The 25926-nt window shown below is 38.3% G+C and overlaps 1 protein-coding gene across 7 annotated transcripts in view; it reads right to left on the reverse strand.

Annotated features, from left to right (window-relative positions):
* Positions 1-25926, reverse strand: part of LOC121377024 (oxidation resistance protein 1-like) — a 135551-nt gene that overhangs the window by 26625 nt on the left and 83000 nt on the right. For 5 of the 7 annotated variants that reach the window (XM_041504865.1, XM_041504864.1, XM_041504863.1 and 2 more), the window contains 5 exons: positions 22075-22256; positions 16151-17928; positions 14635-14640; positions 5030-5192; positions 4137-4320 (listed from right to left, as the gene is read on the reverse strand). In XM_041504865.1, coding sequence (XP_041360799.1) covers positions 4137-4320; positions 5030-5192; positions 14635-14640; positions 16151-17928; positions 22075-22256 — 2313 coding nt within the window. The remainder of the gene's footprint in view (positions 1-4136; positions 4321-5029; positions 5193-14634; positions 14641-16150; positions 17929-22074; positions 22257-25926) is intronic. The other 2 variants (XM_041504860.1, XM_041504866.1) reach the window with 1 other exon arrangement.

The raw sequence follows: 25926 nt of genomic DNA on the forward strand, positions 1-25926 counted from the left end.
CAAGTAAGTAAACTCCTCCACACTAGAAAACAACAATAAACCAAGGTTTAAACTCCTTCACACTAAAACAACAATAAACCAAGGTGTAAACTCCTTCACACTAAAACAACAATAAACCAAGGTTTTAAACTCCTTCACACTAAAACAACAATAAACCAAGTTCTGAAACTCCTTCACACTAAAACAACAATAAACCAAGGTTTAAACTCCTTCACACTAAAACAACAATAAACCAAGTTTGTAAACTCCTTCACACTAAAACAACAATAAACCAAGGTGTAAACTCCTTCACACTAAAACAACAATAAACCAAGGTGTAAACTCCTTCACACTAAAACAACAATAAACCAAGGTTTGAAACCCTCCACACAACAATAAAACAAGGATGAAATTAACAACAATAAACCAAGGTGTGAAACTCCTTCACACTAAAACAACAATAAACCAAGGTTTGAAACTCCTTCACACTAAAACAACAATAAACCAAGGTGTAAACTCCTTCACACTAAAACAACAATAAACCAAGGTGTGAAACTCCTTCACACTAAAACAACAATAAACCAAGGTGTAAACTCCTTCACACTAAAACAACAATAAACCAAGGTTTAAACTCCTTCACACTAAAACAACAATAAACCAATAAGTGAAACTCCTTCACACTAAATGTAAAAAGTAATTAATACAACCAAGGTGTGAAACTCCTTCACACACAAACAACAATAAACCAATACAGTGAAACTCCTTCACACTAAAACAACAATAAACCAAGGTGTTAAACTCCTTCACACAAAAAACAACAATAAACCAAGGTGTAAACTCCTTCACACTAAAACAACAATAAACCAAGGTGTGAAACTCCTCCACACTAAAACAACAATAAACCAAGGTGAAACTCCTCACAAACAGATGTAAGTAAGTTAAAACCAAGGTGTAAACTCCTTCACACTAAAACAACAATAAACCAAGGTTGAAACTCCTCCACACTAAAACAACAATAAACCAAGGTGTAAACTCCTTCACACTAAAACAACAATAAACCAAGGTGTAAACTCCTTCACACTAAAACAACAATAAACCAAGGTGTAAACTCTCACACACGAAAAACAATAATAAACCAAGGTGTAAACTCCTTCACACTAAAACAACAATAAACCAAGGTGTAAACTCCTTCACACTAAAACAACAATAAACCAAGGTTTGAAACTCCTCCACACTAAAACAACAATAAACCAAGGTGAAACTCCTTCACACTAAAACAACAATAAACCAAGGTTTAAACTCCTTCACTAGAACAATAAACCAAGGTGTAAACTCCTTCACACTAAAACAACAATAAACCAAGGTGTAAACTCCTTCACACTAAAACAACAATAAACCAAGGTGTAAACTCCTTCACACTAAAACAACAATAAACCAAGGTGTAAACTCCTTCACACTAAAACAACAATAAACCAAGGTGTAAACTCCTTCACACTAAAACAACAATAAACCAAGGTTTGAAACTCCTCCACACTAAAACAACAATAAACCAAGGTGTAAACTCCTTCACACTAAAACAACAATAAACCAAGGTGTAAACTCCTTCACACTAAAACAACAATAAACCAAGTTATAAAACTCCTACTCACACACTAAACAACAATAAACCAAGGTGTAAACTCCTTCACACTAAAACAACAATAAACCAAGGTGTAAACTCCTTCACACTAAAACAACAATAAACCAAGGTGTGAAACTCCTCCTCACTAAAAAATAATAATAAACCAAGGTGTGAAACAGTAATTAACCAAGGTGTGAAACTCCTTCACACTAAAACAACAATAAACCACACAACAATAAAAACTCCTTCACACTAAAACAACAATAAACCAAGGTGTAAACTCCTTCACACTAAAACAACAATAAACCAAGGTGTAAACTCCTTCACACTAAAACAACAATAAACCAAGGTGTAAACTCCTTCACACTAAAACAACAATAAACCAAGGTGTGAAACTCCTTCACACTAAAACAACAATAAACCAAGGTGTAAACTCCTTACTAAAACACACATGGATGAAAGTACACTAAACACAAGTGTTAAACCACACACGGATGTTAGTCACAGTAAAACAACAATAAACCAAGGTGAAACTCCTCACACACAACAATAAACCAAAGTTAATAAAGTGTTACTAAAACACACACAGATGTTAGTAACTAATACAACAATAAACCAAGGTGTCAAAAGTTAATCACACTAAAACAACAATAAACCAAGGTTGTAAACTCCTTCACACTAAAACAACAATAAACCAAGGTTTGAAACTCCTTCACACTAAAAGTTAATAAACCAAGGTGTGAAACTCCTCACACTAAAACAACAATAAACCAAGGTGTAAACTCCACACACGGAACAGTAACAACAATAAACCAAGGTTAAACTCACACACACTAAAACAACAATAAACCAAGGTGAAACTCCTTCACACTAACACAATAAACCAAGGTTAGTAACTTAATACAGTAAAACAACAATAAACCAAGGTTTGAAACTCCTTCACAGTAAGTTAATAAACCAAGGTGTGAAACTACACACTAAAACAACAATAAACCAAGGTCTGAAACTCCTCCACAGTAAAACAAATAATAAACCAAGGTGTAAACTCCTTCACACTAAAACAACAATAAACCAAGGTTTGAAACTCCTCACACTAAAACAACAATAAACCAAGGTGTAAACTCCTTCACACTAAAACAACAATAAACCAAGGTGTAAACTCCTTCACACTAAAACAACAATAAACCAAGGTGTGAAGCTCCTACACACGGATGTTAGTAAGTTAATACAGTAAGTGTTACTCTCACACACGGATGTTAGTAAGTTAATACAGTAAGTGTTACTCTCACACACGGATGTTAGTAAGTTAATACAGTGTTACTCACACACACAGATGTTAGTAAGTTAATACAGTAAGTGTTACACACAGATGTTAGTAAGTTAATACAGTAAGTGTTACTCTCACACACGGATGTTAGTAAGTTAATACAGTAAGTGTTACTCTCACACACGGATGTTAGTAAGTTAATAGTGTTACTCACACACACGGATGTTAGTAAGTTAATACAGTGTTACTCACACACATAGATGTTAGTAAGTTAATACAGTAAGTGTTACACACGGATGTCAGTAAGTTAATACACTAAGTGTTACTCTCACACATGGATGTTAGTAAGTTAATACAGTAAGTGTTACACACGGATGTCAGTAAGTTAATACAGTAAGTGTTACTCTCACACATGGATGTTAGTAAGTTAATACAGTAAGTGTTACACACGGATGTCAGTAAGTTAATACAGTAAGTGTTACTCTCACACATGGATGTTAGTAAGTTAATACAGTAAGTGTTACTCTCACACACGGATGTTAGTAAGTTAATACAGTGTTACTCACACACTCAGATGTTAGTAAGTTAATACAGTAAGTGTTACACACAGATGTCAGTAAGTTAATACACTAAGTGTTACTCTCACACACGAATGTTAGTAACTGAATACAGTAAGTGGTACTCTCACACACAGATGTCAGTAAGTTAATACAGTAAGTGTTACTCACACATGGATGTAAACAGACACTGCTCAACGTGTGAACCACATTATTAATGGTATTATCACAACAAGAGAAATGTGAAACTATTGTAATAATATTCAGTTTCAATGAATACATGTAATGATGTGCTGGAATAAGTACTACATGTATGTTTACTGTGTGTATTAAGATTCATTATTTCCATTCTTTCTTGTTCTTTTTATCTATGTTTAATACAAAGAGAGAGAGAGAGAGAGAGAGAGAGAGAGAGAGAGAGAGAGAGAGAGAGAGAGAGAGAGAGAGAGAGAGAGAGAGAGAGAGAGAGAGAGGGGGGGGAGGGAGATAGAGTGAGGGAGAAACAGAGAGACACACACACAGAGAGAGAGAGAGAGAGAGAGAGAGAGAGACACACAGAGAGAGAGAGAGAGAGAGAGAGAGAGAGAGAGAGAGAGAGAGAGAGAGAGAGAGAGAGACATGGGGGAGGGAGAGACAGAGAGAAATAGACAGATAGGGAAGAAGGGGAGAAAAACTGAGACAGACACGGAGAGAGACAGTCTGTTATACACACCTCCCAGTCTTTGCGTATTTTCTGGATGCTGGCGAAATGCTCGTCAATTATCTCCAGGTTCTCCTCCTCTGTTTTTTCCTCGTCGTCAATGACAACAAACCCGCGTATCTCAGGATCTATTTCGTCCTGGTCACCGTAGATGTCTGGCGTCCACTGCACAAAGAATGCATAGAGAGCGTCCACCCTGAAAATGTAATTATTATCAGATACTCATGTGTATGGAGAATAACAAATTCATAACGTAGGATTTTGGCTTTATTCTATGGAGGTAGGACTGGGAATTTCACGAGGTTGGGGGGAAGAGACTAAAGGTCCTGATAGTGAAGATAATCTTTTTCTTTTTTTTCTGGGTAGAAAACTACTATCTACTATGTATTTTCAAAACATGTTCCCTGCAGCAAAACATAGTTTTCAATAGACGTATAGACACATTAAAAAAGGGAGGTAACCCAGAACAACTTTACTACTATCTCCTCACAAACACACACACACACACACACACTCACTCACACACCCCCACCCACCAACACTCGCACACACACACCGACCCTAACCCACACACCCACCCACATACCCACCACACACCTACCCACCACACCCCACACACAGTCACACACCCCATCCCCCAGGTCAGGTCTGTGACACCTCTTGCTCTTGGGGTGTCCCATTTGCAGACAACCCCCCCCCACCCCCACCCCCCACCCCCACCCCACACACACACAAAGACGTAACTTACTTGGCGTGAGGGATGGAGAACCAGTATTCGGGTTTCTTCTTGTTTGACCGGTATGATTCGATGGGACAGGTCTGCGACACCTCCTTGTTCTTGGGGTGTCCCACTCGCAGACACCCCCCACCCACACACCCCCCACCCACACACAAATGTAACTTACTTGGCGCGGGGGATGGAGAACCAGTATTCGGGTTTCTTCTTGTTTGACCGGTATGATTCGATGGGACAGGTCTGCGACACCTCCTTGTTCTTGGGGTGTCCCACTCGCAGACACAGGTACAGGGGTGGATCCTCCACATGGGTTGCCGGCCGCGCGATCAACTCTGAAACAACACAACACCGCAGTTCTTAATCCGAGAGTTTTATTACACAGTTAGTCCAAGGACCAAGAGAAAGAAAAGAAAGAAATGTATTATTTAATGATGCACTCAACACATTTTATTTTAAACCAGATATTTGGTGTCTAAACATATATGGGTATTCAACACTTGGTCTAGATAGTGAGAGAAAGGAAAGGAATGTTTGTTTAATGACACCTCCGCACATTTTAAACCAGATATTTGGTGTCTAAACATATATGGGTATTCAACACTTGGTCTAGATAGTGAGAGAAAGGAAAGGAATGTTTGTTTAATGACACCTCCGCACATTTTAAACCAGATATTTGGTGTCTAAACATATATGGGTATTCAACACTTGGTCTAGATAGTGAGAGAAAGGAAAGGAATGTTTGTTTAATGACACCTCTGCACATTTTAAACCAGATATTTGGTGTCTAAACATATATGGGTATTCAACACTTGGTCTAGATAGTGAGAGAAAGGAAAGGAATGTTTGTTTAATGACACCTCAGCACATTTTAAACCAGATATTTGGTGTCTAAACATATATGGGTATTCAACACTTGGTTTAGATAGTGAGAGAAAGGAAAGGAATGTTTGTTTAATGACACCTCCGCACATTTTAAACCAGATATTTGGTGTCTAAACATATATGGGTATTCAACACTTGGTTTAGATAGTGAGAGAAAGGAAAGGAATGTTTGTTTAATGACACCTCAGCACTACAGCTGTTTATTGTCTAACATATGGTTGTTTTGACACTTGGTTGGGACAGTGAAAAAAATAGTCTGATGATGGGAATTGATCCTACGATCCTTCACACCTCAGGCAAGCACTTTACCATTGAACTACATCCTGCCCCTTTTAAAAATAAATCAAAACAATGAATATGGTGAGTTATGATTGTCAACTTCAAAAATTTAATTTTAATGGAAAGAACGAAAAGAAAGAAATGTTTTATTTAACGATGAACTCAACACATTTTATTTACAGTTATATGGCATCAGACATATGGTTAAAGACCACACAGATATTGAGAGAGGAAACACGCTGTCGCCACTTCATGGGCTACTCTTTTCAATTAGCAGCAAGGGATCTTTTATATGCACCATCCCACAAACAGGGTAGTACATACCACAGCCTTTGATATACCAGTCGTGGTGCATTGGCTGGAATGATAATTTTAATGGTAACCAGCTGAGGAGATATGTACACGTATACACGTTTATTACCCATATGGGCTCAAATATACAGGGTAATATTTTTTCCATTCTTTTTGTCGACATTTAGCAACTTCAAACAAAATATGTTTGGTAGTAAATCCAAGGCACCCTCACTATACTGCCAACTCGATATATAACGCCAAAATTGCATTTGTACATTAGTTGGCGTTAAATCGAGGTTATACTGTAGTTCATTTAATAGAAATATACCGGTACAAAAAATATGAAAAATCAAAATCTACAGTCACAATTTAAGAATACTTTAAATCTTATAAAATAGAAAAGAAATAACTATAGTACCCTCCAAAAAACAAACAAACAAAAACAAACCCAATTAAATTAAATTAAAAACAAACTATATATATATATATATATATATATATATATAAAAATTAAATAAAAAATTAAAACAACATCCCCCAAAACTCCCACAAAAAACAACAATAAACAAACAACAGCAACAAAAAACTATTCAACAATACATGTACTTTTAAAAACATTATTTCAATACATACTGCCTAAAAAAGCAATATGTTGAAATTACCTGACAGTGTATTATTTTAAAAGCAGCAAGCACCTGAGATGTTGATATGTAAGCATTAAACACAAATACACTCAGACACACAGACACACAACATCTAATACACACACACTAATAGAAGTCACATCTCGGAAGTAACAACTGGATTAAGATTTCCTCATTAAATTGTACAGGTAAACCTTTTCAAGTGGACACTTCCATCATACAATCTGATTAAAATTAGCTCTACTGGTCTACCAGTAGATCTAACAGAATTGTGTGGACTCCCATGTCCAGGTGACATTTCAGCCATAAATAGTAATTTAAATATCGACCAATTACACTTCGCTGTTTATAGCATTATTCAGGAGCACACAAATTCTAAAAATATTGGGCGAGACTATTTATGCAATAGGCGAGACTATTTATGCAATAGGCGAACTTGTTGGTCTATTTCAACATTAAAAAACAGGGGGAAAATGCAGTAATAAACTCTGCATTGTATACTAGTATAAACAGATTTTATGGATATACCATCACGGGGGGGGGGGGGGGGGGGGTTCATCTTGAAACAAATTTTATATTGAAATTAGTTTCCGGCATACTTCGTAATTCACCCGAATCATTTCGTACACCCTCAGCATAATCCCAAATGTTTTCAAATTCTTTTCAAATCACTGGCATGATTTTGCAAGTAAGGTTTTGATTGGTCAAACTGGTCAACTGGACATAAGCTCCAACAGATTGACAGAACCACATACCAGATGTATTGCTGATTAAAATTAGCTCCACTGGTTAATTACCATTAAACAGTCATATAGTCTGTTCGCATAACATATTAACAGAACCACATACCAGCTGTATTGCCATATTAATTATTGTACAAGTTTGTAGTGCACAAGAATATTATACCACGAGACTGTGTAGCGGTATAAATCTTGTCCACTATAAACAAGTGCAATAAATAACATGGCAAAACAACTGGTATGTGGTTCTGTATTTATTACACACCTCTTTTCTATATTCTGATTAACGTACGTTTACTTAATTTAAATAACACCACTTATTTCATTTGGAAAGTTGGTTGAATTTTGTGGAATTGATGGAACTCTGAGCTATAGGTCTAGGGACATGACGTCATTCAGGTGAACACGTACTACACATGTGACATTTTGTATCACACATATGTTCAGTAAAATATTTTTTTTACTGCATGGTCAGAATTGTCTTTATTACTATAGTAAGATTAAATGGGTGTGTAATAAAACTCATTAATGAATAACATTAAAACGGGTGGAGTGTCAATGTTCAATAGTAATCTAAAACAAATCAGATGGTTCTACCAATGTGATCCCCCCCCCCCCCCCCCCCCCCCCCTCCATCCCGAGTCAGGCCACCAATCTTATCGGAGGTCGGACTCGGGATGGGCGTGTTCGAAACCCTACTGGTATATGGGCACGTTAAACTAGTTATCATCATCCAATGTGATCATCAAAAAGAGGAAACCCCTCAATTATTTCATTAGTAGCATTGGATCTTTTATATGCACCATCCCACAGACAGGATAACACATACCACATCCACTTTTTCTGATTCTGTCAGGAGTCTGTTTAGAACTAATAAAGTGGTTCAACTCTGGTTTCACTGTAGATGTAACTAATACATTTGTGCTCAAGAAACACACTAGATGAGTTAAGCCAATTGGAAGTACTTAACTCATACAGTTTACACATGCAGAGACCATTCAGACCCCCCCGATCCTATTGGAGGCCGGACTCGGGATAGGCATGTTCGAAACCCTTGTGGTATATGGACACATCAAACTGGTTACTAAGACTAAGAGGTCACATTCTAACCAAATTAATTTACATGTACATTTCATTTCATTTCAACTTATTTTCAAGCTTATATCCAACTAAGGTTCAAGCACGCTGTCCTGAGCACACACACACACCTTAGCTATCCAGGACAGTTAAAGTTTGTTTTGTTTAACAACACTAGTAGAGCACATTGATTTATTAATCATCGGCTATTGGATGTCAAACATATGGAGATTTTGACACAGGTCATAGAGATGAAACCCGCTACATTTTCCAATCAGTAGCAAGAGATCTTTTATATGCACCATGCCACAGGCAGGATAGCACATACCACGACCTTTGATACACCAGTCGTGGTGCACTGGCTAGAGCAAGAAATAGCCCAATAGGCCCACCGACAGGAATCGATCCTAGACCGACAACACATCAAGCGAGCGTTTTACCACTGGGCTACATCCCGCCCCGGTCCAGGACAGTGGGTTAGAGCAGTGGCATAGTGTGGGCGGGGCCACTGGGGCAGTTGCCCTGGGCGCAAAATTCTGGACTGGTGGAAGGGACTCGGGGAGTGCTAACGGTCCACTGGTTTGGGGGTACAATACTTGCCTTGCACCGGGCGCTGGCAACCCATGCTATGCCATTGGGTTAGTGATATGTACAAATGTAGATGCCTCCAAAGGCCAAACCCTGGGGCAGATATGCTCGAAACCCTTGTGGTATATGAGCATGTTAAAATATTATCGGATCAGATCAACTTTATGTAACAGCCCGGTACCAGCTCCCACCCAGAGTTTGTTTTAACGCCTCAATGGGTAGGTATACAACCACTACATCCTCTTCTCTCTTACTAATCACTAACAACTAACCCTCTGTCTTGGACAGACAGCCCAGATAGCTGAGGTGTGTGCCCAGGACAGCATGCTTGAACCTTAATTGGATATAAGAATGAAAATAAGTTGAAATTAAATTTATGTGACAAAAATGCATAAAAATAATGTCTTATTATTATTAGTATTATTATTATTAATAGTAGTAGTAGTATTTTAATATTTGTTAAATTTTATGTACATTTTGTGGTTTGTTGTAAAATTTTGACAAAAATTTCAGAAGAAATGAAATGAAATGATAAAATGGGAATCGTGACGTCATTGATTGGCGCACTACAACCTTACAGGAACGTTACTCAAACGAGTTGAGTGATATAAATTAAGATTGATTATGGGTAATAAATGGGATATTAAACTCGCTTCCGTTTCATATCATGTTTACATCCCTCGTGAAATAATTTTCATCGTCACTCGATAAAGCTTGGGACAATTAAAAATTATTTCACGTGGGATATAAACATGATACTAAACGGAAGCTTGTTTAATATCCTATGAATAACCACCATCCCACAGACAGGATAAGACATACCACAGCTTCTGATATACAAGTCGAAGTGAACTTGCACAAGAAATAGCCCAGTGGGCCTGCAGACGGATCGATCCTAGACCAACTGCACGTTAAGCGAGTGCTTTACCACTAGACTATGTCCCACCCTTACCATTATTAAAGTGAAGTGGGTGTAGCAGTCTAACGTCTCTCCAGTGAGCTATTTAAACTAGTTCTGGGTGTAGCAGTCTAACGTCTCTCCAGCGAGCTATTTAAACTGGTTCTGGGTGTATGTCCATGTTTTCTCCAGCGAGCTGTTTCAACTGGTTCTGGGTGTATGTCCATGTTTTCTCCAGCGAGCTGTTTAAACTGGTTCTGGGTGTATGTCCATGTTTTCTCCAGCGAGCTGTTTAAACTGGTTCTGGGTGTATGTCCATGTTTTCTCCAGCGAGCTGTTTAAACTGGTTCTGGGTGTATGTCCATGTTTTCTCCAGCGAGCTGTTTCAACTGGTTCTGGGTGTATGTCCATGTTTTCTCCAGCGAGCTGTTTCAACTGGTTCTGGGTGTATGTCCATGTTTTCTCCAGCGAGCTATTTAAACTGGTTCTGGGTGTATGTCCATGTTTTCTCCAGCGAGCTGTTTCAACTGGTTCTGGGTGTATGTCCATGTTTTCTCCAGCGAGCTGTTTCAACTGGTTCTGGGTGTATGTCCATGTTTTCTCCAGCGAGCTGTTTCAACTGGTTCTGGGTGTATGTCCATGTTTTCTCCAGCGAGCTGTTTCAACTGGTTCTGGGTGTATGTCCATGTTTTCTCCAGCGAGCTGTTTCAACTGGTTCTGGGTGTATGTCCATGTTTTCTCCAGCGAGCTGTTTCAACTGGTTCTGGGTGTATGTCCATGTTTTCTCCAGCGAGCTGTTTAAACTGGTTCTGGGTGTATGTCCATGTTTTCTCCAGCGAGCTGTTTAAACTGGTTCTGGGTGTATGTCCATGTTTTCTCCAGCGAGCTGTTTAAACTGGTTCTGGGTGTATGTCCATGTTTTCTCCAGCGAGCTGTTTAAACTGGTTCTGGGTGTATGTCCATGTTTTCTCCAGCGAGCTGTTTAAACTGGTTCTGGGTGTATGTCCATGTTTTCTCCAGCGAGCTATTTAAACTGGTTCTGGGTGTATGTCCATGTTTTCTCCAGCGAGCTGTTTAAACTGGTTCTGGGTGTATGTCCATGTTTTCTCCAGCGAGCTGTTTAAACTGGTTCAGGGTGTATGTCCATGTTTTCTCCAGCGAGCTGTTTAAACTGGTTCTGGGTGTATGTCCATGTTTTCTCCAGCGAGCTGTTTAAACTGGTTCTGGGTGTATGTCCATGTTTTCTCCAGCGAGCTGTTTAAACTGGTTCTGGGTGTATGTCCATGTTTTCTCCAGCGAGCTATTTAAACTGGTTCTGGGTGTATGTCCATGTTTTCTCCAGCGAGCTATTTAAACTGGTTCTGGGTGTATGTCCATGTTTTCTCCAGCGAGCTATTTAAACTGGTTCTGGGTGTATGTCCATGTTTTCTCCAGCGAGCTGTTTAAACTGGTTCTGGGTGTATGTCCATGTTTTCTCCAGCGAGCTATTTAAACTGGTTCTGGGTGTATGTCCATGCCCTCCGCCTGCTACCGACCTGGGCCCATATTTTCGAAGCTATCTTAGCCTACGAAATCGTGAAATTATCGTAAGCTATGACATCACTATGGCGTGCGCTGTAGTGACGTCACAACCTACGACAGTTTTACGATTTCGTAGCGCTAAGATGGCTTCGAAAATAGGGCCCCTGGTTGTGCTGCTGGTGCTCCCTTGCACTGGTCCCTCCTCTCCCCCCCCCCCACCTTTCCTGTCATGGACTGAGGAGCTGGCTCTTGTGCCCATGACAGGCGTGCACTACAACAGCGTGTTCTGAATGTGCATATGAAACCCTATGACCTGACCTGACCTGACCTGACCTGTATGTTCATGTTTTCTTACGTCAGGAGATGTATGTACATTTTACACTGATAATCACTTACTTTTGTGCTTGACAAATTGTAACTGGCAATACCATGGAGTGTTTATTTCTTCATGACACATTCTTTGTTTTGGACTATATTATAATTTCTTTTTCCACAGCATGTTTTTTGCCGTAGACATTTTCTTAATTGCAGGTGTTGCAAATACAATGCTTTAACCCACTAGGCCACACATATGCATCATCAGTAGCAATGGGTATTGCCAAAATTTTCATATTTCGATATACATGTATTGTGATTGAGGAACCTGAAATGCGATATGTACCACAATATATTGCGAAAACCGATTCTCAATTATTATAATTTATAAAGTACTATACCGGTAATTTCATGTACATTTTTTATAACTTAATAAAATGATATACTAGTCCATCAAATTTTTTTCCAAACAATTGAAGCTATTGTTTCTTTCCTTAAACTAGTAGTTTTTGTTTGAAAATATAATACATGTGCACTAACACACGTACAAAATATATAAGTGCAATATACCGGTACATTAGAAAAATATTGCGATATGTATTGTTAGAAATGTATATTGTGGTATACCGGTTATAATGCATCTGTAATCATCACATTTCTCATTCCAACCAGTGCACCACAACTAGTCAAAGGCTGTGGTATGTGCTTTCCTGTCTGTGGGAAAGTGCATATAAGAGATCCCTTGCTGCATTACAAAAAATGTAGTGGGTTTTCTCTGATGACTACATGTCAGAATTACCAAATGTTTGACATCCGATTGCCGATGATTAATTAATCAATGTGCTCCAGTGGTGTCATTAAACAAAACAATTTTTTTTAATATATACTGGTACACTTGGAAAATATCACGAACTGTATTGTTAAAAATTTATATTGTGGTATATTGGTATACCTGTTATACCACACATCTCTATAACCATTGTAAGTCGGTTCACCTGATTTTTATTTAGGTAAATGAATGTTTGGTTTCAGCATTTAATTAAATTTGTATGTCCAGTGAGATAGGTGTGCTTAATCATAACAGACTTGTTCTACGATTCTAGAAAAGTCGGCTGAGAGCTCGCTTGAGGTGCTTGCGTCACCGGATCGAACCACCTCGGTGGATCCATTCACCTGTTTGGATTTTTTCTCGTTACAACCAGTGAGCGTTTGAAACACAACTGGTCAAAGGCCGTGGTATGTGCTTTCCTGTCTGTGGAAAAGTGCATATAAAAGATCCTTTGCTGCATTAGAAAACAAATGTAGCGGGTTTCCTCTGATGACTATGTGTCAGAATTACCAAATGTTTGACATCTAATAGCCGATGATTAATTAATTAATGTGCTCTAGTGGTGTTGTTAAACAAAACAAACTTCTTTTTCTTCAGTACAAAGACATTCAAAGGTTTAAACATATTTCAAACAAACTGATTTTGCCCTTTCAATTTCTGGAATATATGTTGTCAATAAAATTCTGATGATTCCATGTTTGTCATTGTTTATTTTTGATATAACAGTATAAGAGAAATATTGTGGCTTGCTTGTCATAAATGTGAAATACTCCATTTATATTAAAACTTGATTTTTTTTTACAAAAGCACGAAAAACTCAAATTAAAATCAATGAATACATTAGAAGTTGACATTTTGTAAAGCAAACAAACCCCTCAAACCTCCCCCCCCCCAAAAAAAAAACCCACACAAAAACAACAAAAAATTAACAAATAACAAAAACTAAAATATAAAAATTTAACATTAATAATTATGACAATATACAATATACCTGAGTACTAAAACATTATGTTGACCAAAAAGACAATCAATATACCGACACAAGTAAATGTGATTGATGTAATTAATTTTAGTAGTTAAAGAGTCTCTGTTAGTTAGACATTTAAAGCAGCTCAGTCTCTTAAAGACATTTGCAATGTTGCATGTCATTAATAAGAAGAAATTTACGCAGTTCTGTCCTTTAAAGATAACTGTTAATGCTGTAAGTTATTAATTAATAACAATAAATTCAAGCAGCTCAGTCTTTTAAAAAAATTTGTAATGCTGCATATCATAATTAGTGAAAAGAAATTTTAGCAGATCAGTCTTTTAAAGATACCTGTTAATGCTGTAAGTGATTTAATAAATCCAAGTAGCTCAGTCTTTTAAGACTTTTACAATACTGCCAATCCATTAATGAGAAGAAATTAAAGCAGCTCAGTCTTTTGAAGACTACTGTTAATGCCGTAAGTTATTAACGGAAATAAATACAAGCTGCTCAGTCTTTTAAAGACATTTTGCATTGCCGTAAGACATGCGATTGAGAAGAAATAAAAACTGCTCAGTCTTTTAAGGTAATTGCAATGCTCTATGTACTGATCAATATAGACATGAATAACTCAGCAAGTGGAAGCCAAACAGCGAAACATGCAGGGCACAACATGAGACTGAAATGACAAATGCACAAAGACACAACGGTTTAGCAACAACAATACTTCTCAATGTTACCTAGGCCTGAAACGAAAGCAATAACAAAACAAAAGAAGAGTCAAGATTGTTAGATATATTTAAATAACATATTCTTAAAAATAGTCAATATGGTTTTTGTCTGTCTGACTCTACTTCTTTATCTGTATCTCTCTCATTAATTAATATACCTCTCCGTCTCTGTCTCTCTCTCTGTCTGTGTCTCTGTCTCTCTCTGTCTGTGTGTCTCTCTCTCTCTCTCTACTGACATTCAGTTTTTCTACCTATCTTTCTCTTTCTAGACCGGCCTCGGTGGCGTCGTGGCAGGCCATCGGTCTACAGGCTGGTAGGTACTGGGTTCGGATCCCAGTCGAGGCATGGGATTTTTAATCCAGATACCGACTCCAAACCCTGAGTGAGTGCTCCGCAAGGCTCAATGGGTAGGTGTAAACCACTTGCACCGACCAGTGATCCATAACTGGTTCAACAAAGGCCATGGTTTGTGCTATCCTGCCTGTGGGAAGCGCAAATAAAAGATCCCTTGCTGCCTGTCGTAAAAAGAGTAGCCTATGTGGCGACAGCGGGTTTCCTCTAAAAACAGTGTCAGAATGACCATATGTTTGACGTCCAATAGCCGATGATAAGATAAAAAACCAATGTGCTCTAGCGGCGTCGTTAAATAAAAAACAAACTTTAACTTCTCTTTCTATGTCCATTTCTCTCTCTCTCTCTCTCTCTCTCTCTCTCTGTCTCTCTCTCTCTCTCTCTCTCTCTCTCTCTCTCTGTATCTGTCTATCTCTCTCTATTTCTCTCCCACATTCAGTTTCTCTACCTATCTTTCTATCTCTTTCTCTATTTGTACTTTTCTCTCACATTCGTTTTTTTTACCTCTTTTCACAGATCTCTCTGTTTCTTTCTTCTCTTAGATTCACTCTCACTCACTCACTCTCTCTCCCTCCCCGCTCTCTCTCTCTCTCTCTCTCTCTCTCTCTCTCTCTCTCTCTCTCTCTCTCTCTCTCTCTCTCTCTCTCTCTCTCTCTCTCTCTCTCACATTCAGTTTTTCTATCTTTCCATCTCTTTCTCTCTCTATATCTCTCTATCTGTGTCTCGCTATCTGTATTTCTCTCTCACATTCAGTTTCTCTACCTATCTTTCTATCTCTCTCTCTCTGTCCGTCCACTCTCTCAGGATTATGTTTGAATTTTAACTGGAGGCTGCTTGTGTGCATGCTTGTGTATGGGTGTGCATATGCATCCATTCATGCACATGTGTACCTATAAAAACACATTTCATAAAAACACACTTCTCACCACCCATCTTTCTCTCACACATACACACACTCCTCATGACTCATCACACACACAAACACGTGTGGGCATGTGTCACAAACACACACACAAACACACACACACACACACACACACACACACACTGCACCTACACACACACTGCACCTACCTCTGCCATACAATCTATCCACCACTCCCACCCAAACATAAATATTTACCAATATTTAGTTTTACAGCAATAAAGACTAGAGAGAAAACCATCAACTTACTATCAAAGGTCTGGAACAGCTCTGGTTTGTCCTCCAGCCGAATCGCATTAGCCACTTCCAGGTGTGGTTGAGACTTGTACGAAGAGGATCCCACCCCCACCGCCATCTTGGAACCATCCGACATGGTGGGCGTCGCCTTCCCCATCACCTCGGAGATATCCTTCACATTGGTGCGGTCGTCCACGTTGCTACGGAACAGACCCGTGGCGTAGTTCACGAAGCTGCTCAGATGGTGCGCCGACGACTTTATAGCTCGCACCCCGACGCTGCTGTCACTGCCTGACCTCATCCCCCCATCACTGTCCCTCTCACCCCCCAGTTCGCCACTGGTCGCAGTCGTCGTCAACAAACCAGCGCTGGCTTGCGTGACACTGGTTGCCTTGACGACCATCTCGCCATTCGTGTTCTTCTCCACGGGCAGGTATATGATATTTCCGATCCTCGATTCGCCGTTTTCCACATTCTCGGTTTTCGTTCCGCCCAGCAACGTATTGGGAAGATTGAGACTCTTTATTGCCCACGACGTCGCCGTAGAATCGTCCACCAATTTGCCGTCCGGGTTAGCAGTGGATTCACGCAGTGTTCCATCCACTGCTTCATTCATCAGTCTGCTACTGTCATCAACGTTTAGCACGTGAATGTCTGTGTTACTTGTATCAACATCCTTAACCTCGACACCAGAACGATGAGCAGAATCAGACCCCGAGGATCCCACATCCCGAGAATGATTGTCTCCAATGATATCATCATCGCTGGCATCGTTTACGCCTGAATCAGATTTGGGCATCACGCCGTCGATTCTGCTACCCACTTTAGCAATAGAATCTGAAGTGGAATAAATCTCTTTTGCATCCTCTTCACCTGGAATGTTCCTCGTAGTACCAGTGTCTAAAGAGTCTGTGTCATTAACAGCAGAATGTGTCACAGTATCCTTGGAAACGCTGACACTATTGTTAGACAAATGTCCGTCACCAGGGGAATGTTTTAAACCACCATGGGAATCGTTTATACCATCAAAGGAGGAATCCGTTACAGCAGAGGAAGATTTCAGACCAACAGGGGAAAGTTTGACACCATCGAGGGAAGGTTCTACACCATCAGGGGGAGGATCTACACCATCAGGGGGTTTAACACCATCAGGAGAGGGTTTAACACCATCAGGGGAGGGTTTAGTACCACTAGCAGAAGGTTTCACCCCCTCAGAGGAATGTGCCACACCAACAGAGGTTTTCAAACCATCAGGGGACGGTTCAACACCAACGTTGGGAAAAGGTTCTGCATCATTGTCACCATCATCTGAACGAATGCCATTCACAGAATCTCGTGCTTCATCACCAATGCTTTGATCGGCATCGTCATTCTGTTTCACTCGACCAACACCGGCATGAACACCATCAGAATGTGAATCCACTTCACCACCATCATCAAAAACAAGATGAACATCGTCATCATCGGCACTGGTCTGTCGTCCGTCCATCGCCTCACCAAGGTGGTGCCCTGATGAATTCGTATCTCTACTGCTCTCCTCTACTGTGGACACGTCTGGATCCAGACAGAGGCTCTGTTCGCGAGACAGAGCACCACAGGAACATGCAGTGGTGGACGACGCCAGGCTGTCAATCGTCGAGGAACGTCTGACAGCCGTTTTGCCGTCGGTGTTGGCATTGTCAGTCTCGTCGCCATGGTATTCTCCGTAGAAAACAGCGGAACCTGAGTGGTGGAGCGGACAGTCTTTTGCATGGTAGATTTCGTGTTTAGAGGAGTGGCCTTCATCATCTCTGCAAAACACAATAGAAAGGAATGTTTGTTTGTTTACTGACACCTCAGCACACTTTGAACAGAGGATATTAGGAAAGGAAAGGAATGTTTGTTTGTTTACTGACACCTCAGCACACTTTGAACAGAGGATATTAGGAAAGGAAAGGAATGTTTGTTTGTTTACTGACACCTCAGCACACTTTGAACAGAGGATATTAGGAAAGGAATGTTTGTTTGTTTACTGACACCTCAGCACACTTTGAACAGAGGATATTAGGAAAGGAAAGGAATGTTTGTTTGTTTACTGACACCTCAGCACACTTTGAACAGAGGATATTAGGAAAGGAAAGGAATGTTTGTTTGTTTACTGACACCTCAGCACACTTTGAACAGAGGATATTAGGAAAGGAAAGGAATGTTTGTTTGTTTACTGACACCTCAGCACACTTTGAACAGAGGATATTAGGAAAGGAAAGGAATGTTTGTTTGTTTACTGACACCTCAGCACACTTTGAACAGAGGATATTAGGAAAGGAAAGGAATGTTTGTTTGTTTACTGACACCTCAGCACACTTTGAACAGAGGATATTAGGAAAGGAAAGGAATGTTTGTTCGCCAACACCCCAGCATTACTGATTAATCCATGGTATGAACATACAGACAGACAGACGCCATTTAAGATGTTATCACATTGATCCCATGATTAGGGGGCTAAAAATTAATTAGTTCAGGAAAATGATGGAGATTAAGAGTAATAGCTCCCCTTAAGCAATATATGTCGCCAACAAATGTTCCTATCTCCTAATTTCAAGGGCCATAATTCTGCAAAAAATGGGTATATCACCATGAAATTCAAACTTGATTTGTAGCAGAACATGATAAAGCTATATTATATAAACAAAATTTCAGCTCCACATTTTCAGACATTTTCCCCACCAAAAGTACAGAAAACAAATTTTCATATCTCCCGAGTTTAAGGGCCATGATATTGTGGTACTAATAACTACACTACTACTACTACTAAAAAGTACTGTTTATGATGTCTGGTCTGCATGGCCATGATATCGTGGTACTAATAACTATACCACTACTACTAATAATAAACCCGTACTGTTTTTGACGTCTGGTTCTCAAGGCCGTGATATTGTGGTACTAATAACTATATTACTACTACTACTACTACTACTACTACTAAACCCATATTGTTTGTGACGTCTAGTTCTCAAGGCTGTGATATTGTGGTACTAATAACTATACTACTACTTCTAATAATAAACCCGTACTGTTTGTGACATCTGGTTCTCAAGGCCGTGATATTGTGGTACTAATAACTCTATTACTGCTACTACTACTACTACTAAACCCATACTGTTTGTGACGTCTAGTTCTTAAGGCTGTGATATTGTGGTACTAATAACTATACTACCACTTCTAATAATAAACCCGTACTGTTTGTGACATCTGGTTCTCAAGGCCGTGATATTGTGGTACTAATAACTCTATTACTGCTACTACTACTACTACTAAACCCATACTGTTTGTGACGTCTAGTTCTCAAGGCCGTGATATTGTGGTACTAATAACTATACTACTACTTCTAATAATAAACCCGTACTGTTTGTGACATCTGGTTCTCAAGGCCGTGATATTGTGGTACTAATAACTCTATTACTGCTACTACTACTACTACTAAACCCATACTGTTTGTGACGTCTAGTTCTCAAGGCCGTGATATTGTGGTACTAATAACTATAGTACTACTACTACTACTACTACTACTAAACCCATACTGTTTGTGACGTCTAGTTCTCAAGGCCATGATATTGTGGTACTAATAACTATACTACTACTTCTAATAATAAACCCGTACTGTTTGTGACATCTGGTTCTCAAGGCCGTGATATTGTGGTACTAATAACTATACTACTACTTCTAATAATAAACCCGTACCGTTTGTGACATCTGGTTCTCAAGGCCGTGATATTGTGGTACTAATAACTATACTACTACTTCTAATAATAAACCCGTACTGTTTGTGACATCTGGTTCTCAAGGCCGTGATATTGTGGTACTAATAACTATACTACTACTTCTAATAATAAACCCGTACTGTTTGTGACATCTGGTTCTCAAGGCCGTGATATTGTGGTACTAATAACTATACTACTACTACTAATAATAATAAACCTGTACTGCAGGGGTGGGGGAAAATAAAATTGTCAATCGGTCCTACTTGATGTTGTCACTACAGGGAGGGGGGTGAAAGAAAGGAACAAAAAACATTTAAAAGATGATATTTGCCAAATAGTTTTTTTGGTGATATTTGTAAAGTTTTATCTTAAATCACGAACGCGAAACGATAAACATGAAAACAATGTTGTTTTGGGGGTTTTATCACATCAGTGAAAAAACCCCACAAATTGTATATATTTTACATAATGGAATAAATAATATAAAAAAGGAATAAAAGTTATGAATTTTAATTCTCATATATGTATAAAAAGTACGAGTATTCAGTACTGCAGTATGTGCAGTATTAATAAAATAAGGCACCATTGAAGCGTTTGACAGCCTGAACCAGCACATGTTTAGACAAAGATAGTAATAACGTTATCACTGATTGGATGAAATTTGACCTCTACTGACACTAGAGATATTCTGCTTACTCCCACTTGTTAACAAAAAAGGTGGCTACCTTTTGATAATTTTAAAATCCTTTATAATTATTCGATACACTACATTGAACAGTCAACAATAAATACATTTATAGATTATTTCAGTATATTTTATGCTATTTTAAGCAGTTTGTATTGCACAATTCAAAAGCCTCTTGCTTCGGACAAGGACACTCGACCCGACAGAGCTCCGTACACAGGTGTTGACAGGTGTTCATTGTAACCAGTTGCAAACTCTTTGTCCTTTGTTTTAATTGGAGTGTAATACCTTGATGGCTCTCTCTCCAAGAATGGTGTCATTGTTAATGTCTGTTTAATCTCTTAACCGGCTCAGCGACAAATGTCTAGCCTAGTGGCAGTCGACTGACACTACTGTAGGTCTGACTTCAGTAACTGGCGATATACTTAGGCAGACATTAAAATCACAGACGTCTGAAACACCAGCCATATTGACCACTATTTATATATTATTTTAAATCATGTACAAGATACCGATGTCTGTGCAGGCCGGTCCATTTGACGGATAGGAATTTGTTCCAATAATAGAAATGGACAGGTGCTTTGGACCGACAAGAATGACAAAAGTGGGACCGGCAAATGCACATTTAAAAAAAAAAAATTCGGTCTCAGAGATCGAGAATCGGTCCCAGACCGGGACAAAAAGGGCTTTTCCCCACCCTTGCTGTACTGTTTGTGTCATCGGATTCTCATGGCCGCGATATTGTGGTACTAATAACTCTATTACTACTACTAATAAACCCGTATTGTTTGTGACGTCTGGTTCTCATGGCTGTGATATTGTGATACTAATAACTATACTACTACTAATAATAATAAACCCGTACTGTTTGTGACATCTGGTTCTCATGGCTGTGATATTGTGGTACTAATAACTATACTACTACTACTAATAATAAACCCGTACTGTTTGCGACGTCTGGTTCTCATGGCTGTGATATTGTGGTACTAATAACTATACTACTACTACTAATAATAAACCCGTACTGTTTGTGACGTCTGGTTCTCATGGCTGTGATATTGTGGTACTAATAACTATACTACTACTACTAATAATAAACCCGTACTGTTTGCGACGTCTGGTTCTCATGGCTGCGATATTGTGGTACTAATAACTCTATTACTGCTACTACTACTAATAAACCTGTACTGTTTGTGACGTCTGGTTCTTATGGCTGCGATATCGTGGTACTAATAACTATACTACTACTACTAATAATAATAAACCTGTACTGTTTGCGACGTCTGGTTCTCATGGCTGCGATATTGTGGTACTAATAACTCTATTACTGATACTACTACTAATAAACCTGTACTGTTTGTGATGTCTAGTTCTTATGGCTGCGATATCGTGGTACTAATAACTATACTACTACTACTAATAATAATAAACCTGTACTGTTTGTGACGTCTGGTCCGCATGGCCGCGATGTCATGGTACTACTAATTATATTACTAATAATAAACCCGTACTGTTTGTGACATCTGGTCCGCATGGCCGCGATATCGTGGTACATGGCAGCACTGATCACCATGTCCATGGGGGTGATCATCCCGTACTTTTCCGGCCCATGCTCGATGACGAGCGGGTCTGACACATTCGGGTCAAACATCACTGCATTTGGGGTCACCAGCAGTGTCCCGTTCACCACACCCTGCGGAAACAAAATACGTAATAATAAACTTTCCGCTGCTGTACGGTTTACTCTGTTTTGATTGGACGATGCAATTAAAAAACTGAACATCATTCTTCGATAACCCATGGTTTCATGTACTTGTAATTTTGAATTGGAAGAACATTTCGCTAACTTATTTATTAAAAGGACTGTCCCAAGTTTGCAACCATTGTAAGATGTTTGCGATAACAGAGCCTTGTTGGAGACTACTATTTCATACTAAATACATTTTCTTGTTTGGAATACCAGTGTGTGTATATTGAATGTGTTTGCGGTCGTATACTAATGCTTGTAGCATTCAGTTTTTACTTCATTTGTGATATATATATTTTTTTTTTTTACGTACAAAATTATTGGGATGTAAAATCGGTCTGGGCTACTACAAACATTAGGACAACAACAAACACCTTGTAAATACAGACACTGATATTTTAAATAAGAAAATGAATTTAATTTGTATGTTACGTCATCGAAACGTCTCTATTGGTCAGAAACATTTTACAATGGTTATAAACACAGGACTGTCCCTTAAAATTAAAATAAAATTTAGAAACTCAGTTATTTTCTATAAAATAAAATTTATTACCAGATATTTTTTCGCCAAATTAAAATAAACTTTGTCATTTGATACAAAGAAAGAAGAAGTTTGTTTTGTTTAACAACACCACTAGAGCATATTCATTTATTAATCATTGACTTTTGGATGTCCAACATTTGGTCATTTTGACATAGTCTTAGAGAGGAAACCTGCTACAATTTTCCATTAGTAGCAAATGATCTTTTTTTTTCTTCTTTTTTTCCCCTTTATATGCACCATTCCATAGACAGGATAGCACATACCACAGCTTTTGATATACCAGTCGTGGTGCACTAGCTGGAACGAAAAATAGCCCAATGGGCCACCGACAGAGATCGATCCGACAGACCGCATATCACGCGATCGTTTTATTACTATGCTCGTCTTGCCCCCATATAAAAGAAATTCACCTGCTAAAGTAAGTCAAAAATTACTCTCCTTACTGATCAACACACATAAAAATGTATTGAAACAAAAAAGAATTGCTTGACCAGGGTGGGGTTTCTATCCCCGAAACCCACACACTGCACGAGCACCTGTTTCCATGAAAGTACACATCCCTCCTCCCTTACAGTATACATGTACATGAAAAAACACAAAAAAACAACGATTTTGCCACTGACATTAATTAACCCTACACAAATAATCTGACCATAGTTTTAAAGATCTGGGTCCTAATTCACAAAGGTCTCTTAGGCTCTGCTAGACAACAAAGCATCCTCTTTGTAAATCTTTTAGCATTGCACTGTGAGATCGCAAAGCTGTGAGAGTTTAGTGAATTAGGCCCCTGTTCATTTTGAGTCAGAATAATTTGGTTATTAGTGAGGACTTCTAGATTATAGCAGCCCCACTCCCATGGCTAGTGATATTCAATGTTGGGCTAGTAAATAACTACTACTGCCATGCCCGACAGGGCTTCTAGATTATGGTAGCCCCACTCCCATGGCTAGTGATATTCAATGTTGGGCTAGTAAATAACTACTATTGCCATGCCTGACAGGGTTTCTAAGTTATAGTAGCCCCACTCCCATGGCTAGTGATATTCAATGTTGGGCTAATAAATAACTACTATCGCCATGCCCAACAGAGCTTCTAGATTATGGTAGCCCCACTCCCATGGCTAGTGATATTCAATGTTGGGCTAGTAAATAATTACTACTGCCATGCCCGACAGGGCTTCTAGATTATAGTAGCCTCACTCCCATGGCTAGTGATATTCAATGTTGGGCTAGTAAATAACTACTATTGCCATGCCTGACAGGGTTTCTAAGTTATGGTAGCCCCACTCCCATGGCTAGTGATATTCAATGTTGGGCTAGTAAATAAGTACTACTGCCATGCCTGACAGGGTTTCTAAGTTATGGTAGCCCCACTCCCATGGCTAGTGATATTCAATGTTGGGCTAGTAAATAACTACTACTGCCATGCCCGACAGCTAGTGAATTGTTTTTTGGGTCAAATGTTGCAGTTAAGTCCATAAAATATGAATATCCTGCCCCCACCTCCACCCTCCAATGTTAGTGTTTTAAAGATCTATCTCCCTCTTTAGGTTACATATCTGATTATTACTATTATTTAGTAAAATTATATTAACTTAAACTAAAGTAGGGCTAGTGAATTTTTAATCAAGTAAATGTTTTAAATCACTGAGCCCATGGCTAGTGGATTTTATAAAAATTCTAGAAGCCCTGTATTAGCATTTGTTTTTCATCCACCAATTCCATGCAAATATGTAAGTGCAGTTGACTGTGTATTCATTGAATGGAAAATCAATTAATTTTGGTGATTTGATAGTTTAAACCCAGAACAATTCAACAAATGTTATTATGTTAGACCCCTAATCCAATCATTAATGTACTGGTATGTCAAAATGTGATTATGTTAAACCCCAAATCCAATCATTAATGTACTGGTATGTCAAAATTTGATTATGTTAAACCCCAAATCCAATCATTAATGTACTGGTATGTCAAAATGTGATTATGTTAAACCCCAAATCCAATCATTAATGCTTGTCAAAATGTGATTAAGTTAAACCCGTAATCCAATCATTAATGTATGACAAAATGAAGATGGGTTGAGGTTAGGGAACATTTTGTTATCAAAATCTTGATTAGCGACATTTCTAGTCAATTGAAAATTGATTAACAAATACAGTTTAATGTGTTAAAATTGTGCATCGATATCCGAGACTTGCGTAGCGAATTGCGATGCGATACTGAACAAAATGTTCCCCAAAGGTGTCTCAGTCATGGATGAATTTATGAAATGTGAGTTACTCTGAATAAATATGTATCAACAGTAAACATGCAATGTGAACAATCATCTTTTTAAAACAAACACAAAAAAACACACAAAAAACAATCATCTGTTAAATTCAATTTTAAAAAATTAAAAATATTTTTATATATATATATATATATATATATATATATATAAATAAATAATAAAAAAATATATATATATTTAAAAAATATTTGTAAAAAAAAAAAAAATATTTAAAAAATATTTAAAAAAAAAAATAATAATAATAAATAACTAATAAAAAAAAAAAAAATAATAAAAAAAACAAAAAAAAACAATAACAACAATAATAATAATTAGTCTGCAAAGGATTTAGAGCTTCCATGAATCCCAGATTTTGTGTCGGAAGCCCTGAGCTTATCAGATGGAATCCAAAATACCTATATTAAATGATCAGCTGCCGTACACGCTTAGAATCATACATACATAAAACCAACATAATAATATACAAAATACATGTAACAGGGCTAGCTCAGGCTGAGCAAAAAACTTCACCAAATTGTTTATTAAACTTAAAAAATTGCAGAAATTGACAGTTATTTTCTGAAAAATGTCAATTATTACATGCAAATATTTCGCCAAATTAAAATAAAATTCGCCAAGTGCTTTTAAAATTTGCGATTTGTGAATTTGGCAAGTGCCAGAGCTAGCCCTGAATAATAATTTACAATACTCTCTCACCCTGCTCCCAAAATGTTGTCTCTAGAAAGTGGATAATAAATAGTGCGATATTGCTGTGGTGCTCTTGTTCAAGTACAAGTACAAACA

This window comes from Gigantopelta aegis, chromosome 7 (assembly GCF_016097555.1).
Source record: "Gigantopelta aegis isolate Gae_Host chromosome 7, Gae_host_genome, whole genome shotgun sequence".
NCBI lineage: Eukaryota > Metazoa > Mollusca > Gastropoda > Neomphalida > Peltospiridae > Gigantopelta > Gigantopelta aegis.